At 41.2% G+C, this 20,510-nt stretch overlaps 2 protein-coding genes across 2 annotated transcripts in view; one reads left to right on the top strand and one right to left on the bottom strand.

Moving 5' to 3' along the window:
• LOC106810330 (ankyrin repeat domain-containing protein 46-like) overlaps positions 1–1,185 on the bottom strand; it is a 3,264-nt gene extending 2,079 nt beyond the window's left edge. Inside the window, exon 1 of the mRNA XM_014813639.1 lies at positions 845–1,185. Coding sequence (XP_014669125.1) covers positions 845–1,161 — 317 coding nt within the window. The 5' untranslated portion in view covers positions 1,162–1,185. The remainder of the gene's footprint in view (positions 1–844) is intronic.
• A 3,619-nt stretch (positions 1,186–4,804) lies between these two features.
• On the top strand, positions 4,805–16,920 carry LOC106810327 (UTP--glucose-1-phosphate uridylyltransferase-like). The gene is made up of 15 exons (XM_014813637.1): positions 4,805–4,868; positions 5,175–5,300; positions 6,035–6,142; positions 6,308–6,493; positions 7,023–7,156; positions 7,783–7,851; positions 8,763–8,896; positions 9,332–9,420; positions 9,920–9,988; positions 10,221–10,252; positions 10,510–10,606; positions 12,550–12,628; positions 12,932–13,098; positions 14,120–14,224; positions 15,796–16,920. Exons 1-15 carry the CDS (start codon positions 4,848–4,850, stop codon positions 15,901–15,903), a joined length of 1,524 nt encoding a protein of 507 aa, XP_014669123.1. The 5' UTR covers positions 4,805–4,847; the 3' UTR covers positions 15,904–16,920.
• The last annotated feature ends 3,590 nt before the right edge of the window (positions 16,921–20,510 follow it).

The following is a 20,510-nucleotide window of genomic DNA, read 5'->3' as shown; positions in this document are numbered from 1 at the left end:
CATGGCGGCTATGATATTTAGAGTGGCAGATGCATTTTAGGATGGCGAGGCTCGTCGATAGCCTAGCTGGCGGGCCGCCAGGCTATAAGTGCTCTTGGAGAACCCTGGACCCGTGTCATTTTTGATCCGGTCAGTCTCGGATCGTTTTCGACCGGGGACAATTGCTCCGTGTGAACGCGGCTAATCAGAACAGGCACAGGTAAAGGAAAAAACATGGATCAGATAAGGGCCTGAAGCATTTAGAGATCGAGGTAGTAGTTAATGAGTTATAAGGGTGGGGGAAGGTAAGGCAGATAATAAGTGTATCAGTTTAAATAGGTGAGATGGTGTTTGTTAAAGGGTTAGGTAAAATTTATGTGAAAAAGGTTCATCACGCATCTGCTCCTCGTCCACTCCTTTCACATTTTCTCCTCAATATCGTGCACTTTCATCCCCCTACTTATAATTAACCCATTTCTTGTGTTAATTCTTCTTCCTAGTCTCCTTCCTTTGCCTTCTTCTTATTAATATTATTAACCTTTTCCGCCTGCCCCTTCATTATTAATATTTTTTATTTTGCCATCATCTACGAGTACTTTTAATTCTGCTCCTTATTCAGGCAATCAGTCTTTTTCTAGCTTGCTTATTCTTCTATTAGTATTACTAATAGAAGTGGTGGTTCGTGGAAGAAGAGGCTATTAATTACTATTACTATTAGTATTAATATTACTTCTCCGTCTTGTTCTCTTTCTTCTCTTCTATTTCATCAACTTCTTCTCCTCTCCACCCTCTCCCTCATCCTCTTCTTCCACGAACCACCACTTCCCCTTCCTCTCATTAACCACCCCTCGTATAACCTCCATACCGGACATCCATATTAGCTCCGCGACTGATAAGACATGCTGCTGTTTCAACACGCCCGCAATAATGCAATGGAGTGTTCCCTTGCTCGTCACACGCGTTTACGTTGGCTCCGGCTTGGCAAAGTGCCTCGATAGCGGGCACGCATCCTCGTATCACGGCCCAGTGCATCGGTGTTCTTCCATTCTCGTCAATTTCGCTCGGATTTGCACCATTCTCTAACACCTTCTGAACGCTATTACCCTCAAAACTACTCTCACTGCGCAATAAATTGTGCAATGAACACACAGAATTTGACATGTTTACACCGTTCGACGCCATGTTGGAGTGGCATGAACTTTGCCCGTTGATCATGCGCAGTAGCGCAATGTCATAAATGTACCGACATCGCATTCTATCGTATCGTAATCGTTGAGATCACGTTGAGATCAGTGTCATAGTCTCATAGATTGATACATATCACCATATCACATGTGATATCTCACGATATACACAATATATCTATATTCTATGTATCTATATTCTATATCTATGATTGTATTACATTACTTTCAACACGTGCGCCCTCTTCAAATGATCCCTTAATTAGCTTCGTTGTCTCTGTCATTCCGTCTCATTTCCGTCTCTCAATTTCTCTTTAGTTAGTTGCAAAATTGAGGCTTTTTCTACTGCGATCCGCAGTATTGATCGTCTATTTAATAAACTTTTTCTCTTTCCGTCTTCGATAAAGACCCTTGAACTTTGAAGACTAATATTTACGCAGTTATAAATAATATCGTTTCTCGGATATCTATGTCCACATATACACACTAGATAAGGCTATCGCATTAATTGTTGGCTCCTCCCTGACAGCGGTCTTGTAGCGCGCTATATTATTTGATTTTTGATTTATTATGGTGCCAATTCTAGGCCGTAGCTAGTGTGGACACAAGAAAGGCAGTTGCCCCCACGCAGAGAAACATTTCAGAGAGATTATAATTATAATATATTACGGCGCCACACTGGAGGGATCGCACACAATCGCAGGTTTGCACGCGGCCCGTATTCACGCGGCGGCGTATTGACGTGGGCCGGCGCGCCCACTGCGGTTCAAATGTTGAAACGTTTACCGATAATATATTATAAAACCTTTGAAGATCTGATAAAAAGGTTGATAGAACGTTGAAAAGTTTATCAAGTCGTCGATAGTGTAAATACTAAATAAGTAAAACAGATAATCGAGAATCGCGAAACAGAATAAGAGCGAGAATCGCACACAATCGCAGTCAGGATAAACAGCGCAGTACGTGTCACGTACGTATGGCCTTGCGTGCATGTGCACGGTCACGTACATGACCACGCGTATGTGTATGTACCGCTGATCTCTATAATAAAACCATATATTATTTTATTATAGAGATTAGTGGTATGTACACGCTCGTGTGCGTGTTTGTGTGCGCATGCATACGTTTGTGTGAACGAGCACGCATGTTCGGTTATTATGATTAGTCATTGTCGCCTATTAGTCATAGTCATGCATTGCCTAATAGTCATTGTCGTCATTTATAGCTTCTGTGCGCATCGCCGTTCAGTTCGTTTATCATGCATATGTTCAATCACGATTTGGTCCACGATTATGAACACAATCGCAGGGAACGCGCCTGCAATTTTTGCGCCCCTGTGGGGGGCAAGGGGGCAGCTGCACCACTAGATTTTAAAGCAAAATTTAAAAAAAAGCTGATAGCTAATAATCGTAAATAACCCTAACGTGATTTTTTTGGTCACTTGTCCGTGAAAGCCTTGTGTCAGACCCACCCCTACCACACTATAGAGACGTCGATCAAGAGCTGCGCCCGTCGTTCATCATCATTATACAGTTGAATCATGAAATTTTGCCCCCTAGGAATTTGCTCAGCCTACGGCCTTGCATGTAGCTGCTCTCGAAACAAATAACATGGACGTGTGGTTTATAGGCCTACTACGCGCACACGACTGCACTGCATGAACACGCAAGTTTCATAATCAGTGCAAGGATAGCAACGAGAATGAAGCCGTAGTAGGCCTACTGTAGCGACCAAAATTCTACTTAAATTATATTCCATTGAAATATATATATTGAAATATATATTGAAATATAAAATTATATTTTATTCAAATATGCCATTAAGAATATATGTCACTATAACAATGGCGACGCATGCTATAGTATCCACGCGGAACTATTGAGTAAGTCCATTGACTCACGCAGTGGATATTTGATGACGGCCTGAGGAAATATTAGTATTCCATTAGTCACGTAGTGAATTCTTGATGGCGGGCCGAAATTACCTGCCGTCACGTAAGAGAGCACCGGGCATATAATTTAATTAGATGTAGTGATCTCTGAGGACGAGAGTAATACACACCTGTTAGAGACATTCTGCTAAGGACAAAGGGAAGATGGAGACGCATGCGCGAGGTATAAGAGCAGGAGGATGATGAATTGGTTAACGCGCCCACGTCGAGGCGGAATCCACGAGCTAACCCACGCGCTGGTGTGAGTTAACCCACGTTTCACCTATTTTATTTGTTTAGAAAAAATCCTCCGGTGTTATCTTATCAGGAGTGTATCAATATAGGAGTATCTTCCGGAGTGTATCTTATCAGGAGTACTTATACTGTATCTTATCAGGAGTGTATATTGATACACTCCTGATCTTATCAATAAAGGTACAACATGCATGTCCTCTTACTTTCGGTCTTCGCCTTTGGTTATTTCGCCTTTGGTTATCTTCACCCTTGACTAATTAATTAATCTACTTCCTTGTTTAGTACTCTACCCTTAATTTTCCTTCACGCTTGTGCGTACAGTCATGCCTAGTACAGTGTACATAGATAAAATCAGGGGTTAATTTTGTCATTATTATTGTAATGCGAAGGGCGATCAGACTTCGGGTTCTCGTAGGGCGACAGCGTAGAATGTAGATGCGAGTGCGTAGAGCACAATGTACACGTACACACAATACTACATTATTAACCCACAATAAAATGTCATCGTGAAAAAAGCCGGTACCTGCTAAATCGGGGTTATATATATACGTGGCTGTCTGTATAAGAGCAAAAAAAAGGGGTGCAACGACTCATCGCGTTATATCCGAATTCGCGTTAAAACCGGCGCGCGTAAAATCGGGGTTCCACTGTATTACATGCAGTATAATATATAGGCCCTCTGCGTATAGCGCGTATAGCATATAGCGCGGTAGAAGTAGGTAATTATATATATATATATATATGCACCTATAGAGAGGACCCGAAACGTGCATTACACAGAATAATAATGTAGTACAAATATCTATCGCTATAAAGTTCATTGATCATCTTTTGTTCAAATTCTTTAGTCTTCGTTTACAAATTTTCTTTCATACTGGTTGATTATCTTTATGTTGAAGCATTCACAGTTGTATGCACTAGCCCTCTCCACTCCTGTCTGTTGTCTACAACATTCCTCCACTGATCAAGGACATATTACCACACCTTAGAGCACCTTTGCAGGTATCCTTAATTATATCTCAATTTAGGGCAACCAACAGATCGGGAATTATATACGTACATTAATTACCATGAAGCAGGGTTAAAAATTAACTTTTTTGCCAGAGAAAAAAACAAGCAGAAAATTTACTCACCCATCTTAGGTATTATTAAAAACCGTGTGTAATTGTTATTATTATATAGGCGTTTATCATTAAAGAGCACGCGGCATATTCGCTCTGATATGATCTCACGTACGGTCTTTGAACGGTCACGCGGTCACGTACGTAGCGAATATAATATTTGTAATATTTAACGCTTTGGTCAAATCTAAACATTTATTTAAACTTTACAATTTTAAATTTGAATACAGATTGACTTAGCTAATAAATGTGTGCGCATAGTGTCTTACTCTTAGTAATAAATAACATATTGAACGTGAACGAATACCACTGACTGGACAGAACTGCACCAGCTGCACAGAGTGATGACTGTACAACACGTCACGCAGAACAAATAAAATGGCGGTGCCCGGTGGAAAGGTACGTCTCTTCTCCTTCACCTTCTTCCTCAATATTAAACGAGAATTGTTTTATTTAATAAACACAACTGATTCTGTAAGTCTGCTAATGAAATAGTTAGTAGTAAATTGTTACTATTACAATATTTTAACTAGTGGTGTTGATATTCTATGTGCAATAGATGAAACACTAGTACTGAGCACTCGGCTCACTCATTCACTGACAGAGGTGAATACAAGGTTAGTCCGTAAACAACTTGGTTTACTCAGTCATAGTTATATGCCTTACTGTGTTAGAATTAGTAAAGTGCTATGTTTGTATGATTAGCCTCCTCTTCGGAGAAAGTTGAGCGATGTTGGCTCCTTCAAAGAACTCTCAAAGAGGGATGCAATCGCTTCCCTTGCCATGGAAATTCGCAAGCTGATGGCTACTGTTCAAGCTGGCATGGAAACTGTAAGTCCAAAGTCCAGAATGATTCCGTCACGCATTTCAAAGTTGCAACGTGATTTCAATCGGAGGGATAGTGTAATAGATATGTGATACAAACCTGAAATCGATAATATCAACAAATTAAAATATGAAATGTCATAGACATCATCATGATCAGCCTCAGGTAAGAGTCGTTGATTAGTTTGTGTTAATCACATAATTACATAACATGTAACTTGTAATGTATATATACATACATTAAATTATATATATATAAACTAGGGGGGTCCGGGGGGCGTGTATTTTTACCGTACGACTAATTAATGCGTAAAATCGCTACCACACCATAGACGGTATTTGGGGTTCTTGTATATATAAGATAGCCGAGTCGGTGTACAGTTAGTGACAGGTTAACTGTGCATTGTCAGGTTAACTTGTGTACTGTCTGCAGTGCATGCGTGGTACGGTAAAAATACACGCGTCGGATGTCCTGGTTGAACGGCAATTCTTGACGATCGATTCCCGCGCTGGCAAACTTTTATTGTGGTGGAATTTAAACGGGGCGGAGGTAATTTAATTTAGACAGGGCGCAACGATTCAAACAGGGGGGAGTTTTCCCAAACGGGGCCCGCGCGCCCCGTTTGCGCAACGTAGGGAGAACCCTGATATATATAATTAAATTGGTATTAGAATTACCCTGCACAAAGGCTTAATTGCATAATATGTAAATTGATACTAAAACTGTATTTTCAAAATAGGAATTCAGAGACAACTTTGACGGATTCAGTAGACTGTTTTCCCGATGGATCCTGAGTAGTGGACCTGCCTTGGAATGGAGCAGCATTAAACCCTTACCTGGTAGTGCAGTGAGTATCTATCTTGATAATATTAGCCCATCACTTATACTCCCTAAAATTAAATATACATTACCTCAGTGTTTTATAGCTACAGGGAATTTGGCCAAACCAGCAAGTGTATATATATTACATGATATTTAATTGTTTGTATTTTTAAATTTTGTACTTCTGCAGGTGAAGAACTATGATGAATTGGTGAAGCCAATTGATGACCAGTTGGCACAAAACATCCTGAGCAAGCTAGTAGTTGTGAAATTGAATGGTGGTCTTGGAACCTCCATGGGCTGCACTGGTCCAAAAAGTTTGATCTCAGTCCGAAATGACTTGACTTTTCTTGACCTGAACGTACAGCAGATTGAGGTACAGTCAAATAATGTTTATGTTCTGTTATAGTTCTAATAGAGGGGTACCCATATCCCCCATTGTTTCCATTATTCTTACCAGTTAGTATCTCAGTGAGTAGCTGAACTCTTAGCTAAATGGTTTCAGTATATATATACATTCACTTTGTAAACTTAGCAGTACTTAACTACTCCTCTCACAAGTACTGTCAGTCTAGAAATTAATACGTGCTTACCCTCTCTCTATGTAACAGAATAAACTAGCTATCTCTTGTGAGTGTCTTGAATTGCTTGTTAGATTTCATCTTCATGTCTCGTATGTTTTAAAACATGTCTTAATGACTAAGTGAGTGTCTCCTTGGCTGCAGTAGTGGGGCAGATAACATGCACATGTATATTAGGAGAATTGTTCAAATGGTCATAAAATTTTAAGCACCAAAATTGGCACATATACCCATGGGGTGCCTATTCATAAAAAAACGTAAGCCATGCGAAAATTCAAGATGGCTGCCATTTCTGGTATGATATTTCATAAATTTTCACTACAGAGTCTGAATGTCAAGTACAACGTCGATGTTCCACTTGTGCTCATGAACTCATTCAACACGGATGAAGATTCGGCCAAAGCCCTGAGGAAATATGCTGGATTCAGAGTGAACATTCACAGCTTCAACCAAAGCCGGTACGCAAATTATATGAATCCTGGTTTCATCGTCAACAACTCCGCTGTCATGTCTGCAATAACAACCACAGTATATCATTGTTAGAAATTTTTGACAATGTGTTTGGTTGTTTTAATTTTGTTTGTGTACGAATTTATAGCCCAGGCTGCTATCTTTATCTACATGTAGATGTTTGATTCGTCTTGTTTTTCGTAATTTATTTTAGAATTCTAATGCTAGCTGCAGTGTTAATTTGCTATGATTGATACAATTATATACTGTAGATCTGATATAACGTGGCTCGATATAATGCGGAATTGCTTATAATGAACTCAAGAGTTTTGACTACATTTCCAGGTAAATGACAAATTTTCCAGTGCAATTTCAGTATCAAACACAATATTTTACTAATCAAGAATTTTTCAGAGTCATCAAATTCCAGGACATTTCCATTCCCATGCGGGCCGTGTTTATTGCATCAATATATGTCAACTTGTGCGTACTCACTTATAACTTGGCCCAAAACTTGGTACCCAGTTCTCCAAGTTATAATTAGGTCTACAGTGTACGTCTACTTATTCTTGTGCGCTCGTTGGAGAAATAGAGCCTATATGTATCTGATATTGTCTTGAAATTTTATGTGAAGGTATCCACGAATCAACAAGGAGACCTTGATGCCGATGACAACATCGTGTACCGGTGACGCAGATGACTCGTAAGATTTTACATAGATGTAGCAATTATTGCACCAGTTATGAGAGTGTTCAAACATACTTAAACTAGGGGTGTGACAGTGCTGGAGGGATCTGAACTACTAGGGTGTAATGTACTTAGTGGTTTGGGCATGGTTAGAGATGTGGGTGTGATCAAGGGGGTGGGAAGCGCCAGGGGTGTGGGGGCAGTGAGGTGTGTGGGTATGGTTGGGAGTATGGTTATGGCAAAGGGTGTGGGTGGGGCCAGAGCTGTAAGTGTTGCAACTATAAATTAGGCGCGTCATTAAAGGAATTATTTCTTGAATAAATGCACAATCGAGAAAAATATAGCGTAAGATAGTCTCGCCTAACAGCGAACATGTTTACTGATACCAAACAATACCAGTAAGTATTGTAATGGTCTGATAAAATATGAGAACGGTCGGGAAGATTTTGAAATAATTACTTTAACATTAAACATAGTCATTAAATGCGCTCATATTTATGGCAAAAACATGATAACGATTGGCAGTTACATCAGTTATTTCTAGAAACTAGATTGTGGGCATTCAGGGGTAGAAATTAACTTTTGAATACGAGGAGTCCAACGGACTCCCTGCCCTCAAAAAGAGGGAGTCCGCAGCAAAATGATGGAGTCCGCAGTCTGCTTATTTTGAAGATTCATGCGATTGCACGTCTGCCAAATTTTATTTGGACATTTGCTGAAAAAATATGGTCATTCCGCAAGGCCGTGCTCTGGAATGAACTAGTTAGTATAGCAGAATTTTCAGGGAGGCACACGGACTCCTGCATATGTCAAATCAGGGTGTGCGACAGTAAATCAGGGAGTATCTTACTCCGGACTCGCGTTAATTTCGCACCCTGAGCATTTTGTTAACTTACAACAGTTGTTCTGCCGTTTGCGTCATTTTAGCTGGTATCCCCCTGGTCACGGTGACTTCTACGAATCTTTCGTACTGTCAGGACTTCTTGACCAATTCATAGAACAGGGAAAAACCTACTGCTTTGTCTCTAACATCGACAACTTGGGAGCAACAGTGGACCTGAGTATCCTTATTTAATGTCGTCTAGTCTTTGTCTCTGAACGTACATCACATAACTCACTCACATTTCGATGCAATTTCATGCGTTATTCACGTTATTACTTGTTTACTTTATTTTGTAAGCAAAGGTTGACATTCTAGCTGTTTGTTCCAGACTTTGTGCCGCTAGGTCGTTTGTGAAAACAATATAAATGTAGAACTATTTGATGTAAACTGATATATGTTTGGTATTATACTGCTGATGGAAATGTGGTGTAAAATGACCCATAATGAATTGACATATAGTGAAGTGACACTGCAATAACCATCTGTATTGCTCTTCTTGTGATTTAGTTTCACTAGCTTGCCAGCAGGTAGTAGCAGGTATGCCCCTCAATGTTTCTGTAGAAATGAACTGCAAATAGCTATGTTTTTTGTGCCTTAATTACTTGATGAACAGATATCCTGAATTTGTTGGTTGGTAATGAGCAGCAGGAGTCACCAGAATACGTGATGGAGGTCACAGACAAGACTAGGGCTGACGTTAAGGTATCAAGTGTATTCATAATTTAAAATCCATGAACCCTCATCTGTAATGCAATGCAGCAGTAAGATTAGAATTGGTAGTGAAATCTTTACGTTCATGAACATGAAATTGTAAAGATTGTCTTGACAGTGAAAGTATTCACTGATTTCAAAAAATGTGTTGTATAACAGCTTCAAAGATTGTCATTCATAGGGTGTAATGGGGTAAAATGTGTTACCTTGCTAGCTTATGAATTGTATCAGAGGCTGGTAGACTGGGAGCCATTGCCAAAGGTGTTTTATATATAATAGATATATATATATATAATATATATTATATACATGACATATATAGTACTAATATAACCTAAAGAAAGGGTAAATGAATAATACTAACTTTTTGTGACAACAGCCCCTAAGAGTAGCGTCATGCCGTGTGACACGTGCTGCTGTGTTGAGTCGCTATCATCGGTTGTCTTGTCATTTTGTCGTTAACACTTCCCTGTATTACGTGTCTTCACAGGGTGGTACGCTATGCTGGTATGAGGATAAACTCAAACTGCTGGAGATAGCTCAAGTACCGAAAGAACATGTGAGTGAATGCGACTATCTCTTCTTATGTAGAGTACTATCAATTTTTTTTTTTCAAAGTATAGATCATGAAAATACCGATATATGATTTTGTTCACTCTTGCTTCAGTTATACCTATGTTAGCTATTATGGTCGATCTTACCAACACTCGCAACTCCATGCATTTTCCATATTTTCATTCATGGAAAGCTTATTTATTATTACTATTATTTTCTTCCCATTTCGTTACCAGGTTGACGAATTCAAGAGCGTGAATAAATTCAAGTAAGTGCATATCTGTTGGTAAAATGCATTCGATTCTACTATGTTCCTATGCAATTAATTTATTTAAGTCTCAGTTTTAATAAAATAAGTACTAAATCAACAACAAAACAATTGCAATTGCATTACTATGAGTGTAGCTGTAACGTCATTAGTAGACATGTGGCTACAAGTTTACAAGTTATTTAAATGTACCAATATTTTGACAATTTTCAAGGCGCCAATATATAGTTTCATGTCCTGAAATCTTGCTCTTGTAGAATTTTCAACACAAACAACTTGTGGATTAACTTGGAGGCGATATCGAGGAACGTAAAGGCAAAGACACTGCAGATGGAGATTATCGTCAACCACAAGGTAAGCACCGGTAACAGCTGAGTAATTAAATGAATGTTGTTTTGGTGGCGGTGCACTTTATTGCAGCAGCTGCTATGACAACTGCTGTGATGTCAATTATGACATCCACTATGGCAACTGTCGTGATATATGCTGTGATGTCTAGTGTGATAGTCACTGTGACATAATCTCTGAGTCATTGTGATAGTCACTGTGACATAATCTATGAGTCACTGCGATATCCGTTGTGATAGTCACTGTGACATAATATATGAGTCACTGTGGTATCCATTGTGAAAAATGCCATGCTGATCATGGTTAGTCTCATTGTGACTTCTGCTGTGACAGCCACTGTGGCACTAAATGTGACACCCACGGTGATACCTATAGTATGACATCAGTTGCATAGCTGAAAATAGGGCAAGTCCGAGGTCCGGGACCTGCCGATTTCACGCTCAGACCTTCGCAATTTCCAAGCAGAAAGTCCGTCGAACCTATCAGTAATTTACAGTACTGTCCACTTTCATAAAATAAAACATCATTAAACCATTGCAAATTGCGAAGAAATAAAGCGAAAGTAGGTCAATTTTTGGTCACTGTCCAGGGGTCGAAATTAGCAATATCCCGATATCCGCGGGATAGTAGATTCTTGTGTTGGATACCAGATTTCAATGCTTGGTATCCCGCCGGGATAGTAAAAAAAAATCATCAAAATCGGGATAGTGGTTGTTGAGTTATCAACTTTATACGGGCAGCGCATCTGAGCGAGTGCGCGCGATCTGAGCGGGCTCAGGCACCCTTACGCCACACTAGCGTTATACAGCAGGCATAGCATATTTGCAAGATATAAGCTGCGTTCACACGAGGATTTCAGTACCGTACTTGAGCGTTCACACGGTAAAAATATACGCGGCTTATTCAGTACCGTACTGAAATACGAGGCTTACTCGGCGCGGAAAGTGATTCCGCGCTGAAACATTCGGCACCAAGCTGGCCGCGTATTGTCTTCCGTGTGAACGCAATTTAGAATTGCGAAACTGTAGTGCGCTTACCTAGACTGGTACCTGTTCGCTACATGGGTACCAGTCTATATTATACCTAGCCAGCTAAGCCTCGATTCTCGTGTGAACGCTCCGGGCTGTGTTAGCATGGTATTTCAGCCGAATTCAGCACCAGATAAGTACGGAACCAGCGAGGCCATGTATCTCGTGTGAACGCAGCTATTGTTGCAAGAAGCCAATGTTGATCATAAATTTATGTTATGTGTATACATTGTATCAAGCGAACCAGACAATGCGTCTAGACAATGCGTCTGCAGTGTATGTAAAATGAACGTGAGCGATGAGAATTTTTAAGGCAAGCAATTGTTGAAATTACTATCAAAAAAATGGTATACCAGATCTTTGGGGAGGATACCAGATTTCAATACCTGGTATCCCGAATGGATACCATAATAAAAATCTAATTTCGACGCCTGCTGTCGACATCTAGTATCATATTTAATATTCACAATGAAACATACCAAGTATAAGAGTCAAATTTACCGAAAATCTGATCGAAATTACACGTACTGATACTGATAGTGTATACTGCAACGTTGGTAGCATGGTTGTTTATAACGGAAGTTAACACGGATGCGCGCACAGTTTCAGCATCAACTCGTCACTCGTGCGAGTAACTCGGAATGACTGCAGACGACGCATGTACTGTATCAAATGAGGGCAAACGAGTTTGTTTATGTTTGGTTTTGTATAAAAAATGGACCTGCTGTTACCAAACGATTATTAGCCAAACAAATGTAATATATATTCGGACCTTTCAAATCTTTCATCGGACCTTCCAAAAATATTGCTAAAAAGTCCCGGACTTGCAGGCAAAAACCACTATTTTCAGCCCCTGCATTGTGACATCTGCAGTGACATATGCTGTGACAGTTGCTATGATATTGGCATGTTTACTTGCAGACGCTTGACAATGGTGTAAACGTCATTCAGCTGGAGACTGCTGCTGGTACAGCCATTAAGAACTTTGAGGGTTCCATTGGTAAGTGGCTCCATCTATTGGGTCTTGGTGTTTATTCATTTCACAATATAGGAACCTGGGATCACATGCAAGCATTTTGACATCGTTTAAGGCTAGAGAGAGGATAATAAACTACAACACGGTGGCAGCCATTATCGATGGTTCATTTCCATTAATATAAAAAAAAATTGTCTATTAAAAAAAATATGTCAAATAAATCTTCGATAAACGAAATGTGGCAGTATTCTAGAGCCGACGTCTGATCGGCGTGGTAGAATACGCGTACGTCACCATGACAACGCCGCTATGCGTCTGCCCTCGCAGGCGTGAACGTGCCGAGGAGCCGCTTCCTGCCCGTGAAGAAGACGTCCGACCTGCTGATCGTCATGAGCAACCTGTACAAAATGCACAACGGCACGCTGAAGATGAGCCCGGACCGCGCGTTCCCCTCCGTGCCCCTCGTCAAGCTCGGCGACAACCACTTTGCCAAGGTTCGTCTCGCGCTCAGCGTACTCACGAAGGAACCTCATGTATAGATTGAAATAGTGCAGGATAGTGAGGGGGAGCCACCAGGTCATGCACAGGTGTCTGTTGGATAGGCTGTTGGATTTGTATATATTAACTGGCCTCATCCCGCGCCACGCCGCGCGTATTCACGAAGGAACCTCATGTATAGATTGAAATAGGGGGAGCCACCATTCTATGCACAGGCGTCTGCAGGATAGTGAGGGGGAGCCACCAGGTCATGCACAGGTGTCCATGGGATAGGCCACTGATCTCTATATATACTAACTGGCCTCGTCTCGCGCTGCGCCGTGCGTATTCACGAAGGAACCTCATGTATAGATTGCAAAAATGAAGGGGGGCACTAGGTCAGTGCTTCTTAAACTCGTGAATGGTTCACCCAAGGGTGAATGCAATTATTTTGGGGTGAATGAAACATAGATGAAAATTACCAAAGACGTAAGGAAATTTAGTTGCGAGTTATTGAAATTTTGTGATAGGGTTAGGGTTAGGTTGAGACTCGAAGGTGAATGACAATGAAATAGTTTAAGAAGCACTGCACTAGGTTATGCACAGGTGTCTACAACTGATCTCTATATACTAACTGGATAGCGGTTAGCCAATCCAGAGTTGGTGAGGAAGTGATGCCACCGAGCCACAGGCCGTCATCTTGCAACCACCAGCACCTTCTCAAAAGCTGAGCTCTACCAGTATGTGCCCCGTAACATTTCAAATGGATAATGGCAAACTGCAGCTTATTTTATCTTTCTCATTTGCATGAAAACAAACTTTAATAAATACACGACATAATTTATATATATTTATATATATATATATATATATATTCAAATATATTTGTATGCAAATGAGAATGATAAAATAAGCTGTATTTCATCATTATCAATACATATCTGCATGCATGCATGCAGGCAGGCAGCTCGATAGCTGATAGCTATGTTGTACATATTATTATGTGTGATGCTCCGATGGTTTGTGTTCTTTATTCAGGTGCGCGAGTTCCTGGGTCGATTTGCCAGCGTTCCAGACATGATTGAGCTCGATCACCTGACAGTTTCTGGCGACGTGACCTTCGGCAAGGGCGTAGCCCTCAAGGTAGACACACTCCTCTCTTATACGATTGTCTGCTAGTTCTTTTAGTTATATTATTAAGAGTTCTTTGGTTTAGTTAATTTTTAGCTCATCTGACGTAGTCAGATGCAGCTTGTAGAATCGCATGATTGTGCGTGCGTGCGTGTGTCCGTCCGTCAACAGTTGGGCACAAATCTTAACCGCTCGACGTACGGTGACGATATTTGGGACGTGGGGGGAGGGATCGTGAAAAGGACTCGGGATGACCAATTTGGGGTTCAAAGCTCAAGATATGTCAACGGAGGGGGAATATTTCCTCCTTAACTTAAGGTATAGGAGGAAATACGGAATTGCGGCACAAATCTGAACGGCCCGACCTATGCTCTTAATATACGGTGTATAGTGTGATGGGCAGGAAACCTGTCCACCAGTGCGAAATTGGAGGTCACAGGTCAAAGGGTAGTGGGGGAAAGGTCGGATATCAGACATTTTCTGAGGACATGGCCTAACGGACAGAGTGAAAAACTTTTTTGTTTCAGCACTGACCTATCATTTTTATCACTTTATTGAAAGGACCATGAAATGTGCTTTCCACTGACATGCGAAGAGTAAGTGTCTGATCAACTTTTGACCCTCAAGAGGAGGGTTAAACATGGATTTGTTGACTGCTAACAAAGGACTGAACTGCTTTTGCTATTATTAGAGCCCATACCTGTGGGGATGTGAGGCTACATTTGCAGTTCAATTGCAAAGACAAAAGTTTGTTGAACACTCCTTAAATTATATTATTTTCTAAAGCAGTCTGTATATTAATAGCACCCTGAATGCTCGCATGGCTACCGTCATCCGAAATGTAGGCAAAAACCCGGGGGCAACCCATTTCTCATGCATGGGGGTGAACTGGCACTTTTCGAATAAACATGCACACCTGCAATGCAGATGTGTTAAATTTATTACTCACAGCTGAGCGAAATTGTCGCCTGCCTGAATATACTTGGATTTTAGCCTGTAAATTTCAGCAACTCAATGGAATTAGGTTATCTCTACTTTCTTGACTTATCACCAATGCACGAAGGGCGATGCCATCTTTGATTATTGATTACACTTGTACGCGCCATCTCGCGGCAACTATAGGCCTAGTGATACATTATGACACGAATATATAAGACAGCCGAGTAGGTATGAAGTAGGATGCATTGTTAGGGTTTAGTTTTAGTGTTAATACCAGTGCTACACAGTTTTGATGATGATGTAGCCGGTTTAGCGATAGAACAGGCTTTCAACCTTTTGCAGAAACGAAGGCCAGTACAGTAGAGCAGCAGACCTCAGATGAGCACTGTCGCTAATGCGGCACTTGTTTTTGTTATTAAGGCATTGTCTATCCTAAGCATTTTCAATCCCTCTTTGGGAATCTTCCTGCATCTTGATGTGCATAATTTTGTGATGTCACAAGAAGTGCATTTTGTTTGATTGCTACCATTCTGGAAAGTGTCATGTACTTGGCTTCATATGTTAACAGCATTGTTAGGCATAGCAACGAGCTGTATGTTTGATTGCATGGTTACTATAGAAATACAACGTATTTTTCATTATAGGGAACTGTCATCATCATCGCTAACCACGGAGACCGTATCGATATACCTCCAGGTGCTATACTGGAGAACAAGATTGTATCGGGCAACCTTAGAATCATGGACCACTGATCAGGGCTTCCAATTGATGATCGCTCAGCCCATGGTCGTTGTTATGTTGTAAGACAGTCAGTATAGTTTAAATGCGTCGGCATTTGTTGGAAAAAAATATAACAACCAATAGGCGTCGTTTTAATCCAATAAACCAAGTCGGGGTTTTCAATCATGCGAGTTTTGCCTTCGGGCAAAATATCACTGCCAGTATTTGTTGTGTTGTGTATTTTGCCTGCGAATGTGTGATGAGTAACAGGGGAGGTCTAGTCTGTCTTGGGTTTGTTCTTAATCGAACTAATTCAGTATATTATAATTCATTTACATTTAGTTAACGTAGATGTGCGTAGGTGGATTCACGTAGGGCAAGGTCTCACTTCCTACCTCCCTTAACCCTGCTGACTTAAGTCTTGTGTTACTGTGTTTCCACTAAGTGCATGATGCATTTATATTGGAATTGGCAGCAATATCAGATTTTAACCGGATTTTATGATAATACTAAATAGGTAATTCCATTAAGAGCTTTTGTTTCAGTTTTTTGTTTAGCCAACGGTTAAACCGTATTCACTGTATCAACTGTAGGTACAGAATAGTCACATGCGTGGATACTTTGTAGGAAATTTTGCTTTAGGCACTGTGCCACACGAGATGGGGGGCGGGGGTAGATATACTTATGGACTCAGTTCATGAGATATCTGATATGTTTTGAAAGCAGAAGGCATCAATAGCAGTGAGATCACTATGGAATGCTCAAAGGGAGGTTGTTTAAAGAATGATATGTAATGTCGCAAAATGAGGTTGTTCCTTTTAGCCTTTACAGAGCTGGTCACACGAGGCAAGTGCAGCAGTGTTTAATTTTAAACGGAATCTGAAAATTATTTTAAATCCTAATGCTATTGTGCATTTCGTTGTGGTGTGGGCATAAAGGTATTCAGATATGAAACATGATTGGTAGTGCCACACTTATTTTTAGCTCATCTGACATAGTCGGATGCAGCTTGTAGAATCGCATGAGCGTGCGTCCGTCCGGCCGTGCGTCCGTCAACAGTTGGGCACAAATCTAAACGGCTCGACGTACGGATTCGAAAGTCGGGACGTGGGGGGGTAATCCGAAAACGAGTTGGGATGTCGAAGCTGAGGGTCAAAGGTCAAAGGTCAAGAGGTGGGGGGAACATTCCCTCCTTAACTAAAGGTATAGGGAGGAAATGCAGAATTGCGGCACAAATGACATGGTCTGACGGAGCGATTGAAAAACTATTTTGTTTCAGCGGTGACCTACCATTTTTATTGCTTTATTGAAAGGACCATGAAATGTACTTTCTGCTGACATGTGAAGAGTAAGTGTCGGATAACCTTTTGACCCTCAAGAGGAGGGTTAAACATGGATTTGTTGACTGTTAACAAAGGACTGAACTGCTTTTGCTATTGTGGATGTGAGGCTACAGTTGCACAGTTCAATTGCAAAGGCAAATGTTTGTTGAACAAGGTTTACGCTCCTTAAATCATATTATTTTCTAAAGCAGTCTGTATTAGCACCCTGAGTAGCACCCTGTATTAGCACACTGTAATGAACTCTGAGTGCTCGCATGGGTAGGCAAACACATGGGGGGAGCCCATTGCGCATGCATGGGGGTAAACTGGCACTATTCTAATCATAATTATTGCCTGGCAACCTGCAATGCAGATGTGTTAACTCACAGCTGAGCAAAATTCTCGCCTGCCTGAATATACTTGGATTGCAGCAACTCAATGGAGTGAGGTTATCACGCACGAAGGGTGATGCCATCTTTGATTATTGATGACACTTGCACGCGCCATCTCGCGGCAACTGCTTTTGCTATTAGAGCCCCCTTCCCCTACTCTCCCCCCACCACCACCACCACTACGCTTGCGCTCGACGCATATCCATGATAACATGTTAATATAGCGAAATCACACATCTGTATCTTTATTACTGTACCACCGGTATAGCAAAGCCTAGCTATCATAGATTTTAGATCTGTATTAGTAGTATCCTAGATATATGATCTGAGCGCGAACGCGGTGACGGGAGGTTGCTCTTCATTCGTTAACCAATGAGTTTAGCATCAGAACACCTGCCGGCAGGTGAGCGCTGTTGCTCTGCGGCACTTGTTATGCCTCTTGCCAAAAAAAAAATTTTTATTGCCAGACTTTTGGCCTAGTTTCCTGCAACATGCCCTACAGTACTGATGGATTCTAATCCTCGAAAAGATCCACATATCGTCCTTTCATATCGCATTATGCATACACCATGCTACTGTCCTTCAAAAAATTAGCATTTGGAATGTCTTTTTAAATGTTACTTTCAGACGTTAAACTTAAAAGCTGCCGGTGTCAGGGCAGGCAGGGCGTAATTTTTGTCATTGTGCAATTATTCTTAAACTTAAATGCAAAAAAACGAGTGTAGCTCGAGGGAGCTCGGTTCTCCAATCTCCCCCTACCTTTTTCCTGTATGTATGCTCATTGGAGTAAGCTTGAAGTTCATGGTTAAAAACGACATGGCCGAACAGTCGGGACGTGTGATGGCCCTCTAATGTGGCTGCGAGGGTCTATGTCCCCCAGGGTACTGCCGGAACGTACCCTGGGTACGGGCCGGTATACCGGAACATTCCCTGGTACTATCTAATATGCCGGACCGTACCTCGCCTACTTCACTAACGAGTCTAGGGAGCTGCCTACGCCTACTCCCTAACCATATCAGATAGTTACCAGGGTACGTTCCGGCAGTACCCTGGGGGACATAGACCCTATGAGCCCTAATGTGCAATGGTGTATGTTTGACAACATCGCCTGCTATGCTTACGTGCATGGTTTTTTCGTACACGAAGTTTCGAGTGAGAGTTGATTTGAATGTTCTCATTTAGATACGAAACGAATCTACTGTAGGTATTATGAATGCATTGAAGTGGCACTATCGGTGATATTTAGACTAAAGTTCATCTGTGAACAACTCTGTTGTTAACTCGTTGGTGTGTGCGTGCACGAACGCCCCTTGCGAGTGTTTTTTTCTTGTTAAATACCATAGTTGTTAGGCTTGGTAGTAAGAATTGCAATCATGCAGCCATAATTGTTGTATTGCTTGCCATAGGTGTGGTTGATCATGAGCACGTGAGAATTAGAATCAACACGGAACATTAAAACAGTATCAATTTCAATGTGTTGTTCGTTTCTTCTTAAGTAAAATCAGTATCGGTGCTGCACATTTCTGATAATCCTACCCCATACCTGCATAACCATGTGCCAATTCCAACAAACCTTGTACCTATACATGCACAGTATTGCCCTCTTGTCTCTGTTAGTCCTGTTCCCATACCTGCACAGCCATGTGCTTGTACCTGCACACATACATTAACAACCCTGCACACATACCTGCCCAGGCCTTCGCCCATACCTGCCCCCACACAACCCTACCCTCATACCTGACCCGCCCGCGATTTTTTTCCCCACACGTTATATCCATTGGGCTCCTCTGATTGGCTGTTTTGATTTGACCACACCATAGATAGTGTTTGGGATACCATAGAGAGTATATAAGTCGATTCGATTTATAGTTAGTGTTAGGGTTCGGGTTCGGGTTAGGAGTTTTGCATCATTCCTTGATATACGGAAAGTCTGATGCGGAAGTTGATATGCGTATATCAAGCCCAATGGATATAACGTGTAGGAAAAAAAGTTCGCGACCCGCCCTGCCTTCATACATACACACCCCAGCTTCCATGCCTGCCCAACCTTGTACACCTATTTACACAACCTCCCCTCTCCGCGCTGTACGAGCACAGCTGTCACTATACCTGCATACAATACATGAATTAAAATGTAACAATGCGTGTTTCACTATATGTTGTTATGATGTCCGCCCACATTCTTGTTATGATGGCAATAACGACACTGGTAATAACAAAGATCAGTTTTGTTAAAAGATCGATGATAGTCAAAATCGAGAAACAAAGTAAAAAATAACGAATCAAGTACTTTCCGTTTTACCATGCACATTTGCTGTGTTATTATATATTACATGTATAATAAATGCACATTCATTAGGGAGGCAACACTTATTTACAGCTCTGTTAACAACAGTAGATACAAGATATAAATATATACGCGCACACACATCACATGGCATATGACAAATGATGAATATATGTCTAGGAAATCTCTCATCCACCCTGCGTTCCGCGTCGTAAATGTGTTACTTTCCAAGAAAAAAATCCCCTGAAGGCATTAGTGGAAATATATTATGGATAGCCTTGTACACTTTCTCCTGTGAAACTGAAACGCTGCCCCCTGCCGTTTTTACAAAGATTGATAGGAACTAGACTGGGAATAAGCACACTCTGTGGATCACGTAGGAGGTGTGATTATGTAATGTAATATGTTGGACACAACGGGCAGGGCTGCTAAGTAAGGCTGGGAAAAGTGTACATGGTACACGAATATACGGGGCTGGAAGATGGGCCGGGGATGAATTGGCTAAAAGTCTGGTGGAGGAAATGGGAGAGAGGTGTGAACAATGTTAATACAAATTGGTCGTGTGGAAAATTTTGGGATAGGTGAGATGTGGACAAGGGCGCAACCACGTGTTGAAAGTTAGGGGGGGGGTCCCAACA

Source organism: Priapulus caudatus, unplaced genomic scaffold (genome assembly GCF_000485595.1).
Source record: "Priapulus caudatus unplaced genomic scaffold, Priapulus_caudatus-5.0.1 Scaffold433, whole genome shotgun sequence".
Classification (NCBI taxonomy): Eukaryota; Metazoa; Priapulida; class Priapulimorpha; order Priapulimorphida; family Priapulidae; genus Priapulus; species Priapulus caudatus.
Note: the sequence above shows the minus strand (reverse complement) of the source record. Positions and strands in the feature narration are given on the sequence as shown.